The 24026-nt window shown below is 52.7% G+C and overlaps 1 protein-coding gene across 1 annotated transcript in view; it reads right to left on the reverse strand.

Moving 5' to 3' along the window:
* Window positions 1-1222: 1222 nt before the first annotated feature.
* shq1 (SHQ1, H/ACA ribonucleoprotein assembly factor) overlaps window positions 1223-24026 on the reverse strand; it is a 38683-nt gene continuing 15879 nt past the window's right edge. Inside the window, exons 9-12 of the mRNA XM_062545764.1 lie at window positions 22586-22639; window positions 20309-20432; window positions 14619-14739; window positions 1223-2288 (exon numbers count right to left, since the gene is read on the reverse strand). Of these exons, the coding sequence (XP_062401748.1) occupies window positions 1433-2288; window positions 14619-14739; window positions 20309-20432; window positions 22586-22639 (1155 nt within the window). The 3' untranslated portion in view covers window positions 1223-1432. The remainder of the gene's footprint in view (window positions 2289-14618; window positions 14740-20308; window positions 20433-22585; window positions 22640-24026) is intronic.

Below are 24026 nucleotides of genomic sequence, written 5' to 3' on the forward strand. Positions count from 1 at the left end.
TCTCTCTCTCTCTCTCTCTCGGCGAACTGCCTCCATTTGTCTGGCTGACACGCGCCTCCATGTTTGTTTGCTCTCGGCTCCGAGACACCGCTGACAGTATTGAGCCGTGTCGACGGGCGCTCCCCGTTCGTTCACGCCTCGTGCATCCATCATTCTAGCGCTCGCTCACACACACACACACACACACACACACTGGGTGGACCTGTTACAGCTACTCTCTGCTTACCTGACAACACACTGCAGTGTGCTCATTGTCATCAATATGTTGACGAGGAAAGAACAGAGAGGAGACAGAAGTACAAACAAACAAACAAACAAGCACACACACAAACACGCAAGAAAACACGCACGCACACACATACACATACACATGGACACAAAGACACACACATACACACAAAGAGTATGAGAACTACAGCAACACTTCAAACACAGAGCTGAAACACAACCTGAACTCCCCGATGTCTTGATATCTGAAGAAGTAAGTAACAAAGGGATGTTATTTTCAGACGGAGAGGGAGGCTATGGTAAACCTATGCAGGAGGAAATGTAAAGTCCTTTTGATGGTCAGAGTGTAACCGCTGCATGAACCAGCCCGCTAGTCTGTGGTGAGGGAGAGAACAGAGTGTGAACATCAGAGCACTCGCTCTCTAGCTCTCCCTCTCTCCCTCCCTTCCTCCCTCCCTCCTTCCCTCCCTCTCTCTCTCTCTCCCTCTCTCTATCTCACACTGGCAGAGATGGACAGCTTGTAGCGAGCGCTTCCTGTTTATCTCAGAGCCACCATCACCGCTAACCCCCCTCCCCCCCTCCCCTTCAGCTCCCTCTGCGGAACTGAATCGGAAACGGCTCCCCACCCGTCCGCACGGCTCAAAAGTGCTGACCTGGTGGCGAGAGTGTTGGCAGCCTCAGAGGCACCAACAACTGAGCACGCTCGCCCAAAGTGGGGGAAAAAAAAAACCCAAGCCCAAAGCACAAGGCTGAATGGCCTAACCAAAGCAGTGGCGAGATCTGCTTTCCCCGATTAAGGGGGGGGGGGGGGGGGGGGGGGAATAATTCCAGTGAGGTTTGCGGCTTTATGAGACTTTGATGGGTCCCCTCTGAGGAAGCACGGCTTTGATCATTTGGTTAACTGACACTTGGGCTCAGGCTGAAAATAGACCACAAGCACAGATGAAGGACTCGAGTGAAAGCTCTGCCCTGCCGAAAGAAAGAAAGAGCGCCGTCTCTTTTCAAGTTTAATACAAAAAAGGGAGGAAAAAAAAAAACAACACAAACATACATGATGCACTACGTGTACCTCGATTAAAAGCGCGCGTGTTACAACAACATAACGACAGGAGGGTCAATTAAGGATCCCGAAGATGAGAGAGGCTGTGCAGTCCAAAGAGCCGATGACACAGGCTGTGTAGAGTCCCACAAACCTCTCAGTTCATCAGAGACCGGGCGAGCAGTCCTCGACCTCCTCGTCGTCGCTGTCCAGTTCCTCCGCGTCGACGATGACCAGCGGGTTCCGGTGCGGACGCGCGGTCAGGAGCGTCCCCCGGGCTTTGGCAGCCTCGGCCGGCGGAGCGTGTCTCCGCTCGGCGCCCGGCAGACGTGTGTGCGCCGGCTGGCTCCCGTTCATGCGCTCCCCCTCCCCCACTCTCGCGCTCTGCCGCTCTGGCTGCTCCACATTGCTGGCAGAGGCGGACGAGGAGGAGGAGGAGGAGGAGGAGGAAGAGGGGGAGGAGGAGGAGGGAGGCGTTCCCTCCGGCCGTGCCGGAGAGATTCTCAACCCCTCCCCCAGCCGCTCTCCCAGCTCTTCGATCAGCTGTGCAGGGCTGTGGCTGCTGCTGCTGCTGCTGCTGCCGGCGTGGTCTGGAGCTCCGCGGGGAGGGAGGCCGGGGGCTGGGGACGGGGTCAGGGCTGGGCTCTTCACTGGGGCAGGCTGGGGCTGCTGGAGGGGGCCGCTGCTGCTGCTGCTGCTGCTGCTGCCGTGGTTCTTCTTCTTCCCTGCGACGCTACCTGAGTTCACCAGCACACACAGAGCGCCGGGCTCCTCTGGCGCCTGACAGTCGTCGCTGTCCTCCGACGAGCTGCTGCTACTGCTGCTGCTGCTGCTGCTGTCGTCGCTGCTGTCTGACTCCTCTCCGCTCGACGACCCATCCTCCTCCTCCTCCTCCTCCTCTTCCTCCTCTCTCTCCACCAGCGCTGCCGCCGCCTCCAGCTCCTCCAGCTCCAATCCCAGATCTTCCTTCTTCAGATTGGCTTTCTGTAGAGGCTCCGCCAGGGAGTTTACATGCTTGGACCTGCAGGAGACAAAAAAAAAAGGGGGGGGGGGGGGGGGGCACAGGCGTCAAGAACTGGCTTGGATTTTCAAAACAAGGAAAGCCACAGTGCTTACACATGAAAGTAGAATCTGGCCATGTGTAATCACCAAGGTACAGCAAAGTACAGCAGGAAGGCCATTAGCTTAAAATAGACCTTGATTGGATGATCGGGTCAGCCTTTGGCATCTGTCAGTAACCCAGCCCAGCGCCCATTATTCAAAGCGAACAGACCTCTGTGCGCAGAGCCGAACAGACTGAAGCGCTCTACGGAGCAATTCTATCACGACTGCAAAGGTTAAGCTACGACTCTTTAAATAAAAACGCAGGGAAAGCGGATGCCAGAGAAAACGATGGCGAGAGCGAGAGCCTTACTTTCCATGATTGCCGGCAGATTAGGCTGGCAACGGCCTGGTTATCTCAAGGACCGTTCACCTCCCCTCTCATGCAGGAGAGAGAGAGTCAGTCAAGCAGCCACTGGCACGCTAGATGTGAGAATCCCTCCAGGGGCGCTGGGCTCTCTCTCCTATAGCAGCCACTCGGCTAAATGCCCCAATGAAGGCTCTATGATGCATGCTTTAATCAAATCACGTGGAGCACTTGGGAGAAGGTCTTTGGGAAAACATTCCCCAACACTCGGCTGCACAGGGACTTTTTTCATGCCCTACAGGTCCTTCTTGATTATCTGACTTAAATCACTGTTGGGACCATTACAGACACACACACACAAACACAGGCATACGCAGACTCTTACACACCCAAGTGCACACAAGGGCATGCAGACACACACACACACACACACACACACACACACACACACACACACACACACACACACACACACACACACACACACACACACACACACACACACACACACACACACACACACACACACGCGCACACACACACACACACACACGCACACACACACACCCCTACATGACGTGCAAAAGAAAACAAACCCTGGGCTGCGTTTGAGTTTGTATTGGAAATGTCCTCGACTGTCCTCGACTGTCCTGGCTTCCCAAATAAACACTTCCCTCGCCTCCCAGCACAGCCGCGCGAGCACGTCGGGACCAGCCAGATGCAGCGCAATTAGGGAGTAAATGCTTATAAATTCAAGTATGATTATGCTGGAGTGCTGCCGTGATGTTGCCTCAGTGCTGCACCGCACAGGCAACAATGAACACTTCAGAGGGCTCTTTCTTCAAGGGAGAGAGAGATGAGAGAGTGGGATAGAGAAATAGAGAGGGAGAGAGAGAAAGAGAGAGAGAAAGAGGGAGAGAGAGAGAGCGAGAGAGAGAGAGAGAGAGAGAGAGAGAGAGAAGCTACAATGCTCAACCAATCCCCCCTTTCAAAAGATTCAATTTAAAGGCTTAAGACTACGGAGGTGGGTGGTGGTGTGTGTGTGTGCCTGGCACATCCATTATTCATACAGAGAGCGAGAGAGAGAGAGAGACAGAGCAGAGAGAGAAAGAGTAGGGAAGAGAGCGAGCAAAAAAGAAGGGAAGAGCGAGTGAGAGAGAGAGAGTGGGAAAGAGAGAGAGAAAGTGGGGAAGACAGAGAGGGAGGGGGAGACGAAGCTAGGGAGACAGACAGACAGAGAGGGGCAAAATATAGAGCTAATTGACATAATCAAAACTGGAGTGGCTGCCAATCAGCGTGTGGTGCTGCCGCAGGAGTGGGCGAGCGAAGAGAGAGAGAGAGAGAGAGAGCAAGCGAGGGAAAAAGCCTCATTGTCATGGAGAGCAGTGAGCAGACTTGGCTCGGGGCCAGACCAAACTTGTCAAGGGGTGTGTGTGTATGTGTGTGTGTGTGTGTGTGTCTTTCTACAAGCATTCATATTACCAAGTGCCATGAAAATGACGTGCAAAACAGCTATGCCCCCCCCTCCCCCCACCCCACCCCCGCTTCCAAAGCTGTGTCTAAGAAGACAACACCTGTTGTTTTGGCTACCCCAACATGTGTGCACCACGAAACACATTCGAAAGCGTTACGCTGATGGGTCTCCTGTGGTTATCAAACATACAGCCACAGTGTGCAAGGAGAAATAATGGATGCTCTAGCTTGCTCAGGTTAAAACTCAATCTCTATGCCCTTTGCAACAGACAAATGTCTTCCCGTTGCTTTCTTTATTTTTAGTGTTGATCACTTGGTGCCCTCAGGTCTTCTATCCTGATTATTTCAGTCTGAGGTTGTCATCTACAGTCATTTCTTGTGTATTAGTCACATTGTGTATTTAAACTGCAGGACAGTGTTTTATGCAAGTTAAAAATAAAACCATATCAATACCATATTAACTGCCACCGTGTATTAACCTCATAGCTGAAGAGAAGACATTTCTGCAAAATCAACACATGAAGCAACAGTTGGGAAATGACGGTAGAGCTGCGTGAAGCACAGCGAGAAGAAAGAAAGAGAAAGGTCGCTTTACGCCCACACACATTTCTCTCTGGAGGGGGAAAACCTGCGTCGAGAATCTGAGAGTCCTTTCTGAGACACCAAAGTCACTTTCGAGAACAATATCAGCGTCATCTGCAGGACAGCTTACCAGTGAGTCTGCAATATCACACAGACATGCAATATGATCTCCACAGCCAATACTGATAAGCTTCCACATACTGTGCTTAGAGGCCTGGATTTCAGACAAGGTGATTTGAATCTTTCTTAGTTCCCTAAACCTGATGGTCATAGCCCTCTGAAGTCTAGTCTACGGACATGACAAGTGTCCGCTCATATCACTCCAGTGACAAGCTAATTACTGTTAAGAAATTGCAATGAAAGCACGCACATCCAGTTATTCAAAAATAAGGGAGCGGGACAAAAAGGCAAGTACTAAAGCAAGAGAAGTCGCAGCGGACTTTTCTCTTTGCTTAAGCTAATTACTGTTATAACCATCGCTGATTAATAACGGCTCTGAATTCAAATCAGGCATGGCCACTTGGCTAGTTCTTTCTGGTCTTTCTCTAGCACCATATGGTCTGACCATTGTCCACCTCCTACACACTCTTCCTCTCTCAGTCCCTGGGTCCTCACCTCACTGCATCAACCCAAGCAGCCCTGCTGCTGATGCTGCTGCTGTGGCTGCTGCCTGTGGGGATGCTTGAGTGCCGGCGCTGCAGTGCTCTTAATAAGCTCCCTGTGTCCACACAGCGTGGAGCCGGACGGCTCCTCGCCGCACAATGGCTCTCCAGCCTCCCAATTACGTCCAGTACGAAGTGGCCCCATGTGAAGGCCTAACGCAACCGGCAGTTCTCTTCTCCCCCAGCTCCATTCCCTTACGGACCACCACACCACATATAGATAGAGATACAGAGATAGATGTAGCTATAGCTACAGAAAGTATATGGAAGGGGCTCAGTCTGAGTGGTGGAGATGGCTGGGCAACCAAATGCATGACATGACTGTTCACCTCTGTAAAAAGGTGTACTGTTTGACTGCATATATATGAGGCACCAACAGATATGCTTTGTGAAAACAGATATGCTGACACATTGTGAAACACAGGGGTTCACATCTAGGTGGCCCGTGTAAGCATGTCCAACGCTTCCCTCTGCCCGAATGTATATCCTGCCGACAGGAGCAAACACGGAAAAAACAGAAACCTACACGCCCCCGATCGGCCTGACGCACGTTTTTTTTTTCTCCCCGCTTCGTTTTCCCTGACTCAGCAGAAAAAAAAGGGAGAAAAAAAAGAGGAAAAAAGTCTGGTTGTCTCTCCCTTGCAGGCACTCACACGCACACACACCCACACGCACCCACCCACACATACACACACACACACACACACACACACACACACACACACACGCACACGCACACGCACACGCACACGCACACGCACACGCACACACACACGCAGGCAGGCAGACCATGGAGCAGAGCCAGCGTGGGGGGTCAGGCGAAGAGAGAGGGAGAGGGAGGAAGAATAAAAAAAAGGAAGAAAAACGCCTCCTGCAGACTTCCTGTGGCCCAGTGCTTCCAGGCTTGCCTACTTCCTGTGGCGCAGCACTCCGGGGCTCTCCTGCAGCGGTGGCAGCAGAACCACTTCAAAAGCCCCCCCCTGTGGGAAGTCATTATTGAGTTAGCTTTGCAGAGACGTGCTGCTTTTCCCTCTCTACCTCTCCTCTCTCTCTCTCTCTCCCTCCCTCCCCCATAAGGAAGCCCCTTCTCTCCCAGCACAGAGTGACTGTCTCTGTCAGCCTCCTTCCCTTCCCTTCGCTCTGTCTTGTATTCTCACACACACACACACACACACACACACACACACACACACACACACACACATACACAGACACACACACAGACACACACACACACACACAGACACACAGCCTCCCTCTTGTGATCTTGTACTCACTCACACTCCTTCCCTCTCTACCTCTCTCTCTCTCTCTCTCTCTCTCTCTCCCTCTCCCTCCCTCCCTCTCTCCGTCTGTCTGTCTCTGCCGGTCTCCCACTCCCAGCTCTCTGCGGTGGGAGAGTAGGGCCCTGCGGTGAAAACAAAGGCTCCTTCAGGGGGCCGGGGATAATGTCGTACACAATCCAGTCATTACCGCACCACTGTTGTGGCTTGACTTAATTAAGTGAGGAGGGGCAGCTTTCAAGGTTTTTTCGCGTGGAATGGAAAAGGGGGTAAAAAAAAAAAAAAAAAAAAATCCGAGCACGAAAAAATCCGTCTCTGGCAACAAAAGAGGCACTAGAGGCGGCGGCAGCGGCGGTGGCGGTGGCAGAGTCGAAACACGCACGCACGAGAAACCTTCGGATGTCTGGGGAGGAGAGAGAGCAGAGCGGAGCAGAGCGGAGCGGGGCTGTGCGCGTGCACTCCGCCTAATGACTCATCCCAAATCGCTCGCAGATGAAAGAGACGCGGCGCTGGCGCGGAGGAGACTGAGGGGGAGACGGAGGAGACGGAGGAGACGGAGGAGGGGAGGCTGGGCTGGGTGGTGGGGGCCGGCGGAGGGTAAACAAAATAAACGCGCACAGCCTCTTCATTTATCTTGCGCGTCAGGCTGATGGTGATGGACGTGCTCCCTCCGCCATGAATATGTATCTTTTTAATCTCTTAGATGTTAACCTAAAGCTTTTGGCACAGAGGGCTGATCTAAAAGGCGTGTGTGTGTATGTGTGTGTGCGCGTGTGGGCGATAGTGTGATAGCGGTGAGAGAGAGAGTGTGTGTGTATGTGTGTGTGTGTGTGTGTGTGTTTGGGAAGCAAAAGCAGGCGCCCCATGCTGAGAGTAAATATGTACTACCAATCCTGGAGAGCCGCGAGTCGAGTATCGCTTTCCACGGAGCAGCGGGACACTTCAAATCTCCTGTCGGTACGACAACGGATCAGGCAGGCAGAATCAACAACTGCTGCTGAAACAGCCCCGTAAGCTCCCGAGAGCAGCAACAAGTACAGCAACCAGCTCGCACCATGTCTGACACCAAACAAGGGGGGGAATTTGTTTTGTTTTTTCCCCCTAGCTTTCCCCATTTTAGTTTAGTCTTCAAATGTAGTTTAGATGTTATGTGTGTACCATGTTTTCTATTTAGACGCAGCATCAATGACTGCTCATGACATATAAAGAGAATAAAGAGAATGTTGAATCTTTAAAAAAACCTCTTTAACAACGCCTACGCCGAGACTTTGTACTGGAACAGCTAAAACGAGAATCTCTGACATATCACTGAGAAGTAGGCCAGTTCACCCTACACGTCAACAACAAACAGCTCACAGGATCCACAGCTGGATGAACATCAGACACAGCACAAAATCCACCGGAAACAACCCAACTGTAGTCCTCTCACATCCCTTTCATACATCCCTTTCACACACTCGATCTGTCTAACGCAACAGGTGGAGGAGCCTCAACACTGACACTGACTATGATGGACTATTGCGACCGGAGGCAAGGTCATACCAACAACCAATCAATCAACCAACCAACAACCAATCAATAATAGAATTCATTCAGGACGTTTTGCAGGCAACAAGCAAGAATAAAGAAAAGTTCATTTAATTAATTCAAGTAATTTAATACGGTGAGCAAGAGCTTAGGTGTAAACATGAGTAGGTCAACTTTCTTACATCCCACATGAAAGCTTTGCTTCATGTGTGAGACAGTTTGCTCATTGCCCTTTATCTAAATTAGAACCAACAGAGTCTCAAACAAGATTTCAGAAGATTTTCAGTGTTCCAATGTGTCGAGAGAAAAATGGCGCCCACCGTACATCGGCTTTTTCAATCACTTCTATCTATCCAAATCATTTGGGTGGATAAGAGCAGCACTTCCTCTTGCACTTCATAGGAAAATGAACACAATGGTCAAACTAACGCAACGAGCAAGCACTCTCTTTAAGGGAAGTTATACAGTATTGGGAACCCCCTTTTCAGTTCTTAGGGCAAAAAAAAATTCTCTTGTGAGCACAAAGAAAAGAAAGAACAAGGGAGAGAGAAGGGAGTAAAAGAAAGGAGGAGACCAGATGTCTGAGGAAATGTGGTAAAGCCTAGCGATCCAGCCAAAACCATAGGAGAGAGGAAAAGAGGGGGGAAAAGAAGGAACCAAACAACGAAAAAAAAGGATCACTTCAAACCTCAACAGGTGATTTAAGTTAAGGCATCATTTCAGAACGACATCTGAGGCATATTTATAGAATGGGGGGGGGGCACTCATCTAACGATACACCTGCACGCTTCCACGGCTGGCTTTCCCATCGCGACGGGTCCCGTGCTGGAGCCGAGGGCCTCTTAAAAGTGGCTCTTTTTTCCCAGCGCTGGGCTCGGCCGGTGCGGTGATTTAAACGCTACGTGACAACTCTCAAGGCCACTCCCAGGACCGCCGGCCACAGGGCTTTGTGGAACCTCTGACCCCTGGCCGGCCCCTCAGCACACTTGTCTGAGACGTGCCTCCACCCCCCCCACCCCCCCCCCCCCCAGCTCCTCCGCCCACCTCCTTCCCCTCTGCTCCTCCCGCTCAGCCCTCCCATGGAGAGTCGGGGACCCCAGAGGCCAATGCCTTGCTGGGGCTTTTCTAAAGAGAGAAGCAGACAATGCACTGCCTCTGAGGAACACCAGGGCTGAGGCTGGAGCAGAGACTAAGCTCAGCTCACTCTCACACTCTCTCTAGCTCTCTCTCTCTCTCTCTCTCTCTCTCTCTCTCTCTCTCTCTCTCTCGCTCACTCTCTCTCTCTTTCTCCACTAATCCCACACACCCGTCTGTCTGTCTCTCCATTCATCTTTTCGCTCGTTCGTCCGTCCGTCCGCCCCAGCTCCCCTCCCCCTCCCCCCACTGCTCTTGCTACAGCTCACACAGGTTGCCATAGCACTGCCCAGGAATCCAATTGACCCAATTAGCGATTGTTTGTGGACAACGGTGGACGGCTGGAGAGGCAACAGGGGGGTGAAGGGGGATGAGGGGTAAGGGTGGTTGTGTGTTTGTGTGTGTGTGTGTGTTTGGGGGGGGGGTGTATTGTTTCTGCCTGTGCTTCTTTTAGATGGGGGCCCCCCATGTAACAGCAAACCCTTCTTATCTGATTTGTTGTGCTGACTGAGGAGGATTGTGCACTGGAGGCCCTCCAAGCTTTTGACGGGACAAGACGGGCGCTGAGCAAAGAAACGACGTGCGAGTCTGCTCGCGCGCATTTCTTTTCCTGGCGAACGCTAATTAAGCTTGGCTTCTGCAGTGTGCATCCCCCGCCCCCCCCCCCCCCTCTCATCCCCAACAAACAACAACTAAAAAGGCCTGCAATGAATAACACAGCAACAGTTCATCTGGACCATCCAAGTCTAGGCACAATGGAGAACAGAGATTGTGTTCCTGTGAAATGACTTCAAGCCGGGAGAAGGGCTTTCCAACTTGAAAGGAAAAAAATACACAAACACGCTCTTCGTTCTACATCAGTGACAGACTGCGCGGAGGGAGAGAGAGACAATGGAACTACACTTGCCAATAAATTGTCATTGTTAAGGAGGGGTTTTTTGCTTTGTTTTCCCCCCCCCTTAACATTTCCTCTTCTGGCGAGGGGCATCAATGTCACCACAACTGGAAGCAACCAGTGCCCACATAACCAGTTCCTGCCATATTGTGGGCAAAAGCAGCTGTCCTGTGTAATGCAATGGTTCTATGATTGGATGTTCTCATCTGTTTTCAAGGCCCAAAATGTCCCAAAACAATCAACAAGCACTTAACGGTCATGAAAAATGACACTCGCAAACGAACTGGCAAACAAACAAACAGTAAACAAATATTTCAACAGAGACATTTTTCATCATTCTTTCATCGTTAATGGGCAGTCAGTCGACGTCCATTTTGTGCGGTCCACTGACAAACAAACCAGGCGCTGACCGCACTGCCTAGTGAGGCCTGGTGACCTCCCTCACTTTACAGTGGTGGCTGGTACTGTGCCTTGTGGGACCCAGTCACCTAACTCACCGTAAAGTAAGTCTGTGGCTGTTCTCCTGGCTGGTTAACCTAGATGGCTGTTCTCCTGGCTGGTTGGTCTATGGTTGTTCTCCTGACCGGTTAACTTATGGCTGTTCTCCTGATTGGTTAGCCTATGGCTGTTCTCCTGACTGGCTAGCCTATGGCTGTTCTCCTGGCTGGTTAACTTATGGCTGTTCTCCTGATTGGTTAGCCTATGGCTGTTCTCCTGACTGGCTAGCCTATGGCTGTTCTCCTGACTGGCTAGCCTATGGCTGTTCTCCTGGCTGGTTAACTTATGGCTGTTCTCCTGACTCATTAACTTATGGCTGTTCTCCTGACTGGTTAGCCCAAGGCTGTTCTCTTGACTGGTTCACTTATGGCTGTTCTCCTGGCTGTTCTCCTGACTGGTTAGCCTGTGGCTGTTCTCCTGACAGGTTAGCCTATGACTGTTCTCCTGACTGGTTAGCCTGTGGCTGTTCTCCTGACTGGTTAACTTATGGCTGTTCTCCTGACTCATTAACTTATGGCTGTTCTCCTGACTGGTTAGCCTGTGGCTGTTCTCCTGACTCATTAACTTATGGCTGTTCTCCTGACTGGTTAGCCTGTGGCTGTTCTCCTGACTCATTAACTTATGGCTGTTCTCCTGACTGGTTCACTTATGGCTGTTCTCCTGGCTGGTTAGCCTGTGGCTGTTCTCCTGACAGGTTAGCCTATGACTGTTCTCCTGACTGGTTAGCCTGTGGCTGTTCTCCTGACTGGTTAACTTATGGCTGTTCTCCTGACTCATTAACTTATGGCTGTTCTCCTGACTGGTTAGCCTGTGGCTGTTCTCCTGACTCATTAACTTATGGCTGTTCTCCTGACTGGTTCACTTATGGCTGTTCTCCTAGCTGGTTAGCCTGTGGCTGTTCTCCTGACTGGTTAGCCTGTGGCTGTTCTCCTGGCTGGTCAGCCTGTGCCTGTTCTCCTAATGCCTGGTGGCCTCCAGTCCGTGTTTGCCGAGGGATGCCCAGGTGTGTGTGGTGTGGGAGGCGGAGAGGACGAGAGCACTCACCTCCTCCTCAGGGTTTGCTGGCCCCCTCGCGGTGGAAAGAAAAAAAAAAAAAAAACGAGCGAAAACAAAGAGATCTGGCGGTCTGCCTCGGCACTAAAGGCAGAGGAGCCAGGGAGTTTTGACCGTCCGAGGCTTAAATCACGCCTGACGGCTTTACTGCGCTGTAAATCCCAGTCCAGCGCCCAGCCCCCTCCAACGCCAGTCAGGGGGACTTCAAGAACGGCATTGCGCTCGGACGGCGTAAATCACGGTGGAGGAGCCGACATCCGTTCATTTCCTTGTCGTTTTCGCCCGCGCGTCGCGCGTCTCGATTGTGAGCTCCCCTGCTGACTAGAGAGACTTGCGCCGAGGATCCAACTCAGGGGCAGATTAAAATCTCATCCCCAGGAAGGAATTGTACTGAGACGGCACACTTTAGCAAAGTGTGATCGAGTGAACACGCAGCAGAGAGAGAGAGAGAGAGAGAGAGTGTCAGAGAGGGAGGGAGAGAGATAGATAGAGAAAGATGGAGCGTGTGGGATGGATAGAGAGAGAGACAGCGAGAGAGCAAGCGAGCAAGAGAGCAAGAGAGATTGAAGGAGAGAGAGAGAGACAGAGAGAGAGAGAGAAAGAGAGATGGTTCATGGGGGAATATCTAGCAGATACCAAAACAATGCTAAAACGGTCTGTCATCAGATCCGTCAGAAGCAGAGGCCCCCGTCACAACAAACCACATGTGATAACAGCGCCTTGTCTTGACAAAGCTGAGCCAGAGGGATTTGATCAAAGGGCCTCCACATGAAAGAACACTTTCCATCTGCCACTTTGCATGATAAGTGGAGCTGGATCTTAAAGGAATAGAAAACACACACACACACACACACACACACACACACACACACACACACACACACACACACACACACACACCAAAGAGGGGGCTCATCCACTGTGTTTTCGCTGGCAGTGTGAATAATTTCCACCTTGAGAGACTGGAAATCAATTCACAGCAAGCCACACACACCAAGCTAAATAACTAAATAAATAAATAATAAAGGCGAGTGAGCGCTGAAATCTAGACCGCCAGTGGCTCCACGCCTCTGGGCCTGCCGCCGCCGATCCACATCGCTTTGAGATCTCAGCTGATTCTTTACGCAGATAAGTCTAGAGTGTGTGTGTGAGTATGTGTGCATGTATGGGTAGTGTGTATGGGTAGTGTGTATGTGTGCATATATGGGTAGTGTGTATGGGCAGTGTATGAGTGTGTGTGTGTGTGAGTGTGTGTGTGAGTGTGTGTGCGTGTGTGCGTGTGTGTACGCGTGTGTGCATGTATGGGTAAGTGTGAGTGTGTGTGCATGTGTGTACGTACGCGTGTGTGCATGTGAGCATGTATGGGTAAGTGTGTGGGCATGTATGGGTAAGTGTGTGTGTGTGGGCGTGTTTGTGTGGTTTGGGGTTTAGCAGGTTTGCAGGAGCAAGAGCCATGGTGAGCTGATTGATGGGCAAGTGAGGCAGAGAGCAACGGCGCCATGCAGCCACTCGGACGCAGGTCAACGCAGCTGGCACGGAGCAGGACAGCAGAGCTGGAGAGAGTGACACAGCACACCGGGGGGGGGGAGGCGGGCGCGCCGGGTCGGGTCAAGCTGACATTTAGCTCCGAGGGCCCCGGCGGGAGGTCGGCGGGGGCCAGTCCACCTCAGACGCCCTCGCCGCACTTCATCTCCTTGGCCGCGGCCGCGCTGTGACTGATTGAGTTTTCCAGCGCATTGACAGCGGAGCTCTAGCGTGCACGGTGCGGCGGAGGACAAGGCAGCTCTCTGTCTGCGCTCTCTCCCTCCTCTTTCTCTCTCTCTCTCCCTCTTTTTCCCTCTCTCTGTTGTTCTTCATTCATCCATCCATCTCTCTCGCTCTCTCACTCTCTCTCTTTCTCTCTCTCTACCTTTATCTGCCACAGGCAAATAGACACACTCTAACTCAGAGCCTGGCCATTGATTTTTACACATCCATTATTAATTGGCTTTCAAGGCTTTTTTCTTCTGCAAAAAAAGAAAGAAGAAACGAAAAGAGCGAGTTGCAAAGGAGAGACCAAACTGAAGAAAAAAAGAAGAAGAAAAAGAAGAAGAAGAAGCAGAAGTAGTAGGAAGGAAGGAGGGGGGGGGGAAATGGTCAAATCCCTGCAGACCTTTTATCGTGTCTCCATCTGGGCACCGAGCCTACAACATCAGGGGCACATTTTTCTACTGGACTTTTTTACAGACGAGCAGCGCACACACGAGTTGGCCTCCGCCCAGTGCAGGAGATGGAAACGGAACGCGGCTCATTACTAAATGATGTGCTCGCCTCGCCAGGCCGACATCGTGAAATGTGCGAGTGATTAGAAAATATACACCCTGTCGGAGATCCAACCGGTTGGATCATTCGCACAGAAGGGAAATTGACCGTCGGAGAGCGCCGTCGCCTATAGGAGGTTTAGGGGATAAGGTGCTGCAGAATTTACAGTCTTTTTCTGTTTCTAGTTTTCTGCTCTTTTGCATTACGCATGTTACTGGCATGGGTCAGAGTCTGAGCTCTGTTTCGCGGTTGATGAAGTGACATGTGCATCAAATCAAAGACACAAGCCGAACATATCCTCTTTGTTTCTTCCACAAACTACATGGCGCAATAGCCATGAGACAACTGGCCCCTTTCCTTATCTTATAACTAGTAATGGTCTGGAAATCCATCCAAATGATAACCCGTCCGAAAAAATGAAACAAAAACAACAAAAACAGCCTGCCCTACATAGATAGCCAAGTCGGACTTGTTTCTGATCAACAGTCAAGCTGATGTCATGAGAATCGAGCGAGTGAGAGTATTCCGGACTTACTTGACTTTCTGGATCCAGACGCAATAGTCGGTGATGTAGAGGTCGTTGAGGATGTAGGCGGGATCGTTCTCTCGGAAGATCTTGTGGACGTCCAACAGGCATTTCAGGACACAGGCCTTGCCTGGAGGAAGCACAAAGCAAAAAGAAAAAAAAGAGGTCTTCACCAAACCTTCAAGAGAAGACAGCACAGCATGATGCAGCTCTGGCTGCAGTGAGCACAGGTCATGAGAGACCTTTTCTCCCCTCACAGCATGAGCACAAATGAGCTTCATGTTGACCACAGGCGAGGGTGTATGCGCGTGCACGCGCATGTGTGTGTGTGTGTGTGCGTGTGTGCACGTGTGTGTGTGGGTCATCTGGAAAGGAACTGATCCTGCCAGTAAATGGCCAGAAGGCACAGAAGGCCTCTGGGGTTTGGCCAGCTGGCGCAGAGGAAATGGCAGCGCCGTAATCTTCACATGACCCCCCAACCCCCCCCTCTTCCTCCCCTCCTCCCCTCCTCCCCTCCTCTTCTCAGGCCGACCGCAGCGGATGAGGAACCAGCGCAGTGAGGTTAGCACCTCGTCAGGGGAGAGAAATGGAAGCCGTCGAGTCGCCACCACCGCACATATATCACGCAGTCACGGCCCACTGGCTAACGAATAAAAGAAAAGGAAATAAAGAGAGAGAGAGAGAGAGAGATAGAGAGGCCTCTCCGCACTGGCGGCTCCAGGCTCCGTGACAGCGCTGGGGGGGGGGGGGGGGGTTCTCACGGAGGACATGGTGCCGTGCACACACAGCTGCGGAGGGCAAACAATCACACACACCCCCTTGCAGAAGAGCAGCCACCCGTGAGGGGAAGCACGGTGGCGGCGACGCAAACACACACGTGTTGGACCTGGTTCAGTCGTACGGGACCGGAGCTGCTAAGCGAAGGCTTGAGGGCTTTTGCAAACTGCACGGCAGTGGTCAGGCGGAGCTGCTGCTGCTGCTGCTGTTGTTAAAGGGAGGAAGGAACAGGGCGGCCGGAGAGAGAGAGAGAGTGAGTGAGTGAGCGAGAGTGATCGAGCGAGCGAACAGGCCTCAGGCGACCTGTCGCGAGGCCCCTGATGTTTGTTGACACATGCCACCTCTCCCAAATAAGGTGTCAGAAAAGTGCCTGCCCCCCCCCCTCTCCACCCCGCCCCAGCAGGGGCCTCCAGGGTACACGCTGGTCAAGCAGAAAGCCCAGAGGCCCAGGGCAGAGCAGCGGCCTACGCTCCAACTCCCTCTTGCTCTCTCTCCCTCTCTCTCTCTCTCTCTCTCTCTCTTTCTCTCTTTCTCTCTCTCTCTGTCTCGCACTCTCTCTCACACACTCCTCTTTCTCTCTCTCTCTCTCTCTGCCTGTCGCACTCCTTCTCTTTCTCTCTCTCTCTCTCTCTTTCTTTCTCTCTGCCTCTCCCTCCACCCACAGAGCTGGCTGGCAGCGTGCGGAGACATTCCAGCCTATTCAAAACAAACACAGCACTCGCACCGAGGAAAGCCTTACACAAACATTTGGTTCCCATTTGAGAAGGGCTGTTCGCGAGAGAGAGCGAGAGAGAAAGAGAGAGAGAGAAAGAAAGATGGGGAGAAAGAGAGTTTAAGAGAGGAAGAAGAGAGAAAGGGAGAGGGAGGAGAAACAGAGAGAGAGAGAAAGAGACGGAGAAGACAAGAAAGCCTTCAACCAAAAGGCCCTGCAGCAAGAGTCTCTCTCTCCTTTCTCTTCTTGCGCTCTCACTTTCCATCCCCCTGCTGTGCGCAGCCGTCCATCCCTCTCTCTTCCTCTGACCAGTCCCTGGGAGCTGCTTTTGTTTCATCACAGGCCCAAACGAGCCTGCAGCGCCTGCAGTCCACAGAGAAGAGAAGAGAGAAGCGCTCGTTTGCTTTCTCTCTCTCTCTCTCTCTCTCTTTCTCTCTCTGTGCACTCTCTCTGCACTTTCTCTTTCTGCACTCTTCCCTACTTGTTCCTTTCTTTTTTTGTGCTTTGATGACAAGTTGAGCCAGTTAATCATGCGCTGGGGCGCGCAGCATGAAGAGCTGGAGCGAGACGGGAAAGGAGGAGGAGGAGGAGGAGGTGGAGAAGGAGGAGGAGGAGGAGGAGGAGGAGGAGGTGGTGGAGAGGTGCTGGTAGCAGCAGCAGCAGGCGGGGGAGACTGAGCCGTGTGGCCACTCTTGTGCATCAGCGGATCGTGCTCACTCGTTCTCTCTCTTCCGCGCTCTTTCTCTCCCTCCCTCTCTCTCTCTCTCTCTCTCTCTGTCACGCACGCTTCTCTGCACCTCGGCTGCGGCCGCAGACAGCACATCCTGCCCACATCAATCAGGGCCTAATGACCACGCTGCACTGGGGCACACGGAGCCAAACAGGGCTCCTCACTCGTGCACGCGTGTCACCACCGCAACCGTTAAACACACACACACACACACACACACACACACACACACACACACACACACACACACACACACACACACACACAACACACACAACACACACAACACACACACACACACACACACACAGACACACACACACACAAACACACACACAACACACACACACGGGTGGCTCTACTGCGGGGACCATACTAGTGTCCACATGAAATAAGCCGTGATCAAGCATAACCCCCCGACGAGATGGACTCATTATAAGGACGGTAAATGCATCATCACTGCTGCATGTCTCTCTGCAAAACAAACAAACAACAAAACGCACATCAGTGCATGCAATGAGCTGTATAGAGACTCTGCAGATCCCATTACACAGACACAGCTCCACCAAGCCCACTTTAGAAAGCTGAGCTGGGAGTTGTGCGCAGAAGAAAATGCTGTGGTCAGTGCTGGACTGGACTGAGGTGAAGCTCCTGAGAAGCTCCTCGGTAATTACCATTCCAACGCCTGTAATCTTGGGTCTGGGAGCCCCATGGACCAGGTAGCGCTCCAGTGAGTCCTGCTGGCCTGCCTGCCTGCCTGCCTGCTGCCTGCTGCTTGCTCTGGAGGGGGTTTGGATGCATACAGCCAGTGAGTGTCTCTGACTGGAGGGGTGTGCCGGGGGTGGAGGGGAGGTGGGGTGAGATGTGTGGGGGGTGGGGGGGAGGGGAACAGGGGACGTGCAGCCAGAGGCCTGTGCAAATATTTACCCACGGATAACATTTCCTGCGAGTGAGTGAGTGAGTGAGCGAGCGCTGCTGTGTTGTGTTGTGCTGTGCTATGGTGCTGCTCTGTGCTGCTCTGTGCTGTGCTGTGCTGTGTTGGGCTGTGCTGTATTGTGCTGTGCTGTGCTGTGCTGTATTGTGCTGTGTCATGGTGCTGCTCTGTGCTGCTCTGTGCTGTGCTGTGCTATGGTGCTGTGCTGCGTTGTGCTGTGCTGTGCAGTCCTGCTCTGTGCTGTGCTGTACTCTACTGCGCTGTGCTGTGCTGTGCTGTGCTGCTGTGCTGCGTTGTGCTGTGCTGTGCAGTCCTTCTCTGTGCTGTGCTGTACTCTACTGCGCTGTGCTGTGCTGTGCAGTGCTGTGCTGTGCTGTGCTGTGCCTGGAGTCGCACTCAGTGCCACATTAATGGGTTTGTTTTCCTAATGCCTGCCGCTGTTTGCCTTCACGGCCGCTTAAATGAAGTACCTTCGAGTCGAAGTCGAGCAATTTGCCACCGCCGCCGTCTCCCCCCTCGGCCCTCATGACAAATTAATTACGTGGCGCCGAGTCGTGGCTGCGCCTCAAGCTGGCACGCTCGCCTATGAGAGGGCAGCATTACTCACGACTTCACTTGGACGCTGCCCCATGTAACGCCAGCCCCTAGAGAACTGCCACACTGTCACACTGAGGTAGGGGTGTGTGTGTGTGTGTGTGTGTACGAAGGGGACGGGTGGTGTTTGACACCTCCTCCTCTCACCTGCTCTCTCTCTCTCTCTCTCTCTCTCTCTCTCTCTCTCTCTCTCTCTGGGCCTGATCAGGTCCTCTTTAACCTCCATCAGGCTGAGGAGGGCAAGAGGAAGAGTAGAGGGCAGGGAAGGGAGAGAGAGAGGGGGGGGGCAGCAAAAAGAAAGAGAGAGAAAAGAGGGAGAGGAAGAGAAAGGGAGAGCAGCAAAAAGAGAGAGAGTAAAGAACAAATGAGAGCAGTAGAGAGAGAGAGAGAGAGAGAGAGAGAGAGAGAGAGAGAAAGAGAGCGTAGCTGGTGGAGAGAGAGTAGAGCCGCTGGCAGGTTAATTGGGTGGAGAGGGGTTAATCACGACACGCGCGCAGCACTGAGCTGCCTGATTGACTATGTAGGTATGGAGACAGATGCACAAGCGTGGAGGCAGGCACACACTCCACCTTTCTAGGGCTCTCTCTACCTCCCTCTCCTTCTCTCTCTCTTTCTCTTTTTCCCTCTCTCCTTCTCTCTCTCTTTGCCTCTCTCCCTCTCTCTTTTCAGCTCTCTCTCTCTCTTTTCCCTTCTCTCTCTCACTCTCTCCCTCTCTCTCCTTCTCTGCCATGCAGAGCCACGCACCACCTCTCCTCACCCTGTTTGCCTAATGAGGCTGATGGATGCTAATCCAGGAATTTAAAGGCGTCTAATTGGAGTCTTTTCCAGCTTGTTAAAACAAAATCAACACGTCCATGTAGCTCTAGTCACGCAGCACATACCATCAGCTCCTCTTGGATAAACAGCCCTGAACAACATCCCAGACCCCCCCCCCCCCCCCCCCCTCCCTGCTCACCCACCTCCGCTCCCTAATCCACCCCAATCCCTCCTGCATACTTCTGATGCACACTAAGATTACATTATGCTCCGCTCCTCCCGATAGGAAAGTCAACAGCCGCGCGGCGGAGATCCTCGTGCTGCAGCAGGTGCTGTCTGAGGCTCCAGGCAAGCTGAGCGCAGAGAGCAAGAGAGCAGAGCATCCCGCGTTACTGTTTGCATGTGTGTGTGTGTGTGTGTGGAGGGGTGGAGGTGGGGGAGGGGGGGTCATGGTGGGTGCATCACACTCTCAGCCGTCCTGTGTGAAGAGAGAGGCAGCTCAGCCTGTCACAGAGCGGAGATAACTCACTCAGTGCGATGTGAGTCTGTTGACACACACACACACACACACACACACACACACACACACACACACACACACACACACACACACACACACACACACACACACACACACACACACACACACACACACACACACACACACACACACACACACACACACACACACACACACACACACACACATATACACACACACACACACACACACACACACGCCCGTCAATCCCAGCAGCATGTTCAGGAAGACAAACGGCATCCTGTCCTTGAGGAAATGCTCGTTATATGTGCATAACTTATGCACTGCATTATTGATAGTTTGCAGTGGAATTCATCGAATCAAATCGGTCCATCAATAACGATACAGTCAGTGGGTGATAAATGTGTGAATGCCAACATAAACTCAGTCTTGCGAGGCAAGGTTCCCTATGCGGCGTGCAGTGCGAGCTGTGGGATAAACACCCGTTTGAACGGAGCGAGGTTTCCTGGCTTGGCCGGGAAACCGCAAAACGAGCTCCTTCGCTGTGCCCTGGTGGCCGGGGGCCAAGCGCTGAATGTAGTCTTGTTTACTGGGCTGAGCCCTCATGTCAGCAAAGGCTCAAGGAGCGTTGGGGTGGGGGGTGGGGGTGTGGGGGTGAAGGAGGGGGGTGTTTGGAGCTCAAGTGTCAACTCACCTGCCTGGAAGATCCGCGCAGCGTCCCGTACTGCCGAGGTGACCAGGGAGAAGTGGCGGTAGAGGGGGTAGGACAGCGCTCTCCTGCCAAACGACACCAGCACGTCCTGCAGAGAGTGATACGTCTGGGGAAAACACACACGCAAACACCAATATCACCACCCAAACAACAACAAAAGCCTGTTACAGGCAGACTAAATGGTCTCTTTGTGAACAGTGTGTGTGTGTGTGTGTGTGTGTGTGTGTGTGTGTGTGTGTGTGTGTGTGTGTGTGTGTGTGCATGTGCGTCTGTGTGTCTATGTGTGTGTGTGTGTGTGATTGTAAACAAAGCCAGACAGCAGCCCTCCGGCCCGTGTGTGAGTGAGTGTGTGTGCGTGTGTGTGTGTGTGTGTGTGTGTGTGTGTGTGTGTGTGTGTGTGTGTGTGAATAGGCAAACGCTGCCTCTGCTGCCGTGCTCCTTTAATTGCAGCGATTTGCGCTCTAATTGCTCCTAACGACTTCCCTTTTACGGCGGGTAAACAGGAGAGGAACTTTTAAACACCTCTTGCAACGGGAGGCTTAATTGCTGGCAGTCCTTAATCGCCATGCTGAGTCCACTCCGGTCCAGTCTAGTCCAGCCAGTGGGCGCAAAAAAAGAGGAAGGAGGAAAAAGAAAAGACACCGAACGAAAGAGAGAAAAAAAAACGTAGTAAATCAAACCCCTGAGAAAACAAGTTTTTCTGTTTTTTTTCCCAGCTCCCTCCCTTCTGTTTCTCGCCATCTTCCCGGCTCGTTCTTGCCTGCTTTGCTGCTTGTTAATCGTGTGTGCGGCGCGGAGTCGTCCAAGCACGGCATCACGGTTCACGAGCTCCCTGTGGGCTATTAACGCCTGGTGTAAAGTGGCTCAGCCAGGGAGGGGGAAAAAAAGGTGATCTGTGTCTGGGAGTAAACAGCTGGCAACGCAAGAAAAAGACAATGGAGAAAGAACAGTGAGAGAAAAATGAGAGAGAGAGAGAGAGAGAGAGAGAGAGAGAGAGAGAGAGAGAGCGTGTGGGAAAGAAAACAGACGCAGGATAATTCTGAGGGGAAAAACAGAACGCATGTTTTTTTTCTTTCTTTTTTCTTTTCGCGTTGTGAATGAAAGAGGAGAGCATGAAAGGGACAGTGGAGGCAGGAGAGAGGAGAGAGAGGAGCACACAACAACACACACACACACACACACACACACACACACAGACTCTGACAGACAGAGAAGGGGAGGAAGACAGAGCGCAGAGGAGATGGGGAAGGAGGGAGCAAGGAGCCCAGCTTGTCAGTCTGAGATGCGTGCGTGTGTGTGCGTGTGTGTGTGAGGGTGTGTGTGTGCCCTGCAGGCAGCTGGAGGATGTCATTAGCACCTCCCCCATTATCACCATTACAGCAAAGTGCTACCTCTCATGCCTGAGCAGCGGCGTCCGATTACTGGCCCTCATTGTGCGATCCGCTGTGAAAATGCCTGGGATTAAGGGCTCGCGCTGCCCTGCCGAGTAAGCCAAGACACACACACGCACACACACACACACACACACACACACAGAGAGCCAGGCAGCAGTCTATGCTACATTCTCTCTCTCTCTGTCTCTCTCTCTCTCTCTCTCACTCAGACACACTCACCGGGAAATGTATAGAAATGAAGATTAAAAAGAGTAAAAAAAAAAGCGGAAAGGCTGGCTTAGGTAACAGTTGTGGGGGTTGGGTAGCACACACCTGCCCCGGCTCCTAACCTCAGACCCAGGCAGCACAGAGTAGACACCACACCAACAGCGGGGAAAATGTGGTGGTGGTGGTGTGTGTGTGTGTGTGTGGGTGTGTGTGTGTGTGTGTGTGTGGGGGGTGGGGGGGGCGTTCTTTAACCAGCAGTGCCACGCTGAGAAGCAGGTACGGCGGAGGTCTGTCTGGGGCGAACAAGGTCTCTACGCCCCACTGAATCCAGGCTCCGCTCCAGAGGTGTGGAGACTCAGCGGCCAGGTCAAACAGGGCCAGATCGATAGCCCTTTACAAGCTCATGGTGGCTAACGCGCCGCTCTGTGGCAACGCAAGCACAAAGCCAGGGTCAATATCTGCAGATGTTTGAACTGCGGTTTGGGAGTTTGAGTGTGGGTAGGTGGACGGCTGTGTGTGTGTGTGTGTGTGTGTCGGGAGGGGGGGGGGTGTGGGCCTCTATGCAACACCCACTATGGAGAGTTAAAAGAACGCATTGGTCATTGGCGTGCAAGTGTTTTAAGTGTTTGAGTGCAGGTGGCGGACTGGTCTCACGTACCTCCAGCCAGCTCAAGGTCCCGCTGAGCTTACGGATGTTCCACGGCGACTCCACCTGCACACGGGAGAGAGAGAGAGAGAGGGGGAGAGAAAGAGAGAGGGAGAGGGAGAGAGAGAGAGAGAGAGAGGGAGGGAGGGAGAGAGACAGAAGGTCAGGCCATCTTGTGTGTCATTGGTGGAGCAGCTGTAAAACTCTACACCTTGGCCTCAGCTCCCCCTCTGCCCCTTTCTGCTCCCCATCCCTCGTCACGAGGACTCAGTAAATGCCCCCTGACCAGGGGCAGATGAGGTGGGAGGAGGTGGGAGGAGGAGGGGGGGAGTAGACTGACACTAGCTGACAGACGAGCTGACCGGCTGACTGACATCCACACGCCGAAGCCAATAAAACAAAGGTTGCGTTCCGATCGCCGAGTTCCCTACTCCCCACTGCACAGGGCGTAAAATCGCATATCGGAATATCACTTTAGACAGCTGATCACCCTGTACACTTCATTCTGCGGTCCACTATAAGGCGATTGAACAGGCGGATAGGCAGGCAGGTAAACTGGCAGGCTGAAAGACAGGCGGATAGGCAGGCAGGCAAACAGGAAGGCAGAAAGACATGCAGGCAGGCAGGAAGGCAGGCAAACTGGCAGGCAGAAAGACATGCAGGCAGAAAGACAGGCGGATAGGCAGGCAGGCAAACAGGAAGGCAGGCAAACTGGCAGGCGGATAGGCAGGCAGGCAGAAAGACAGGCGGATAGGCAGGCAGGCAGAAAGACATGCAGGCAGAAAGACAGGCAGGCAGGCAGGCAGGCAGGCAGGCAGAAAGACAGACAGGCAGAAAGACAGGCAGGCAGAAAGACAGACAGGCAGGCAGGCAGGCAGGAAGGCAGGCAGAAAGACAGGCAGGCAGGCAGGCAGAAAGACAGGCAGGCAGGGCTGGGGCTGGGGCTAATGCTTTTATCAGTGTGGCTGGTGAGGAGCAGGGCTGGCCCCTGGGGCGGCGTGTAATGGCCAGGAATGCGTCGCTCAACGCACGTGGGGTCAGAGCCTGACCGCGAGGCAGCAGCCTCCCTCGGCGCCTTTAAACATCCGCCACGGAGCGCGGCGAGAGAGCAGGGAAGCGGTGGGGAAGAGTGGGGCGCATTCCAGCGCAGGCTATTCTTGAGTAATTGATGAATACTGCGCACCGCAAACACACTTGCCAAAAAATGTACACACACACACACACACATACACACGCACTTGCCAAAACATTTACACACACATACGCACACACACACACACACACACACACACACACACACACACACACACGCACACAGAAACACACACACACACACACACATACAAACACTTCGGTCAGGTGACAGTGCAAATGTTTTGTTTCCTATATGGTTTCTGGGGAGCTTAAGAATTATAGCTCCCTTGCTATTTTCAATCCTGCCAGTCTTAACATT

This window comes from Sardina pilchardus, chromosome 9 (assembly GCF_963854185.1).
Source record: "Sardina pilchardus chromosome 9, fSarPil1.1, whole genome shotgun sequence".
Lineage (NCBI taxonomy): Eukaryota > Metazoa > Chordata > Actinopteri > Clupeiformes > Clupeidae > Sardina > Sardina pilchardus.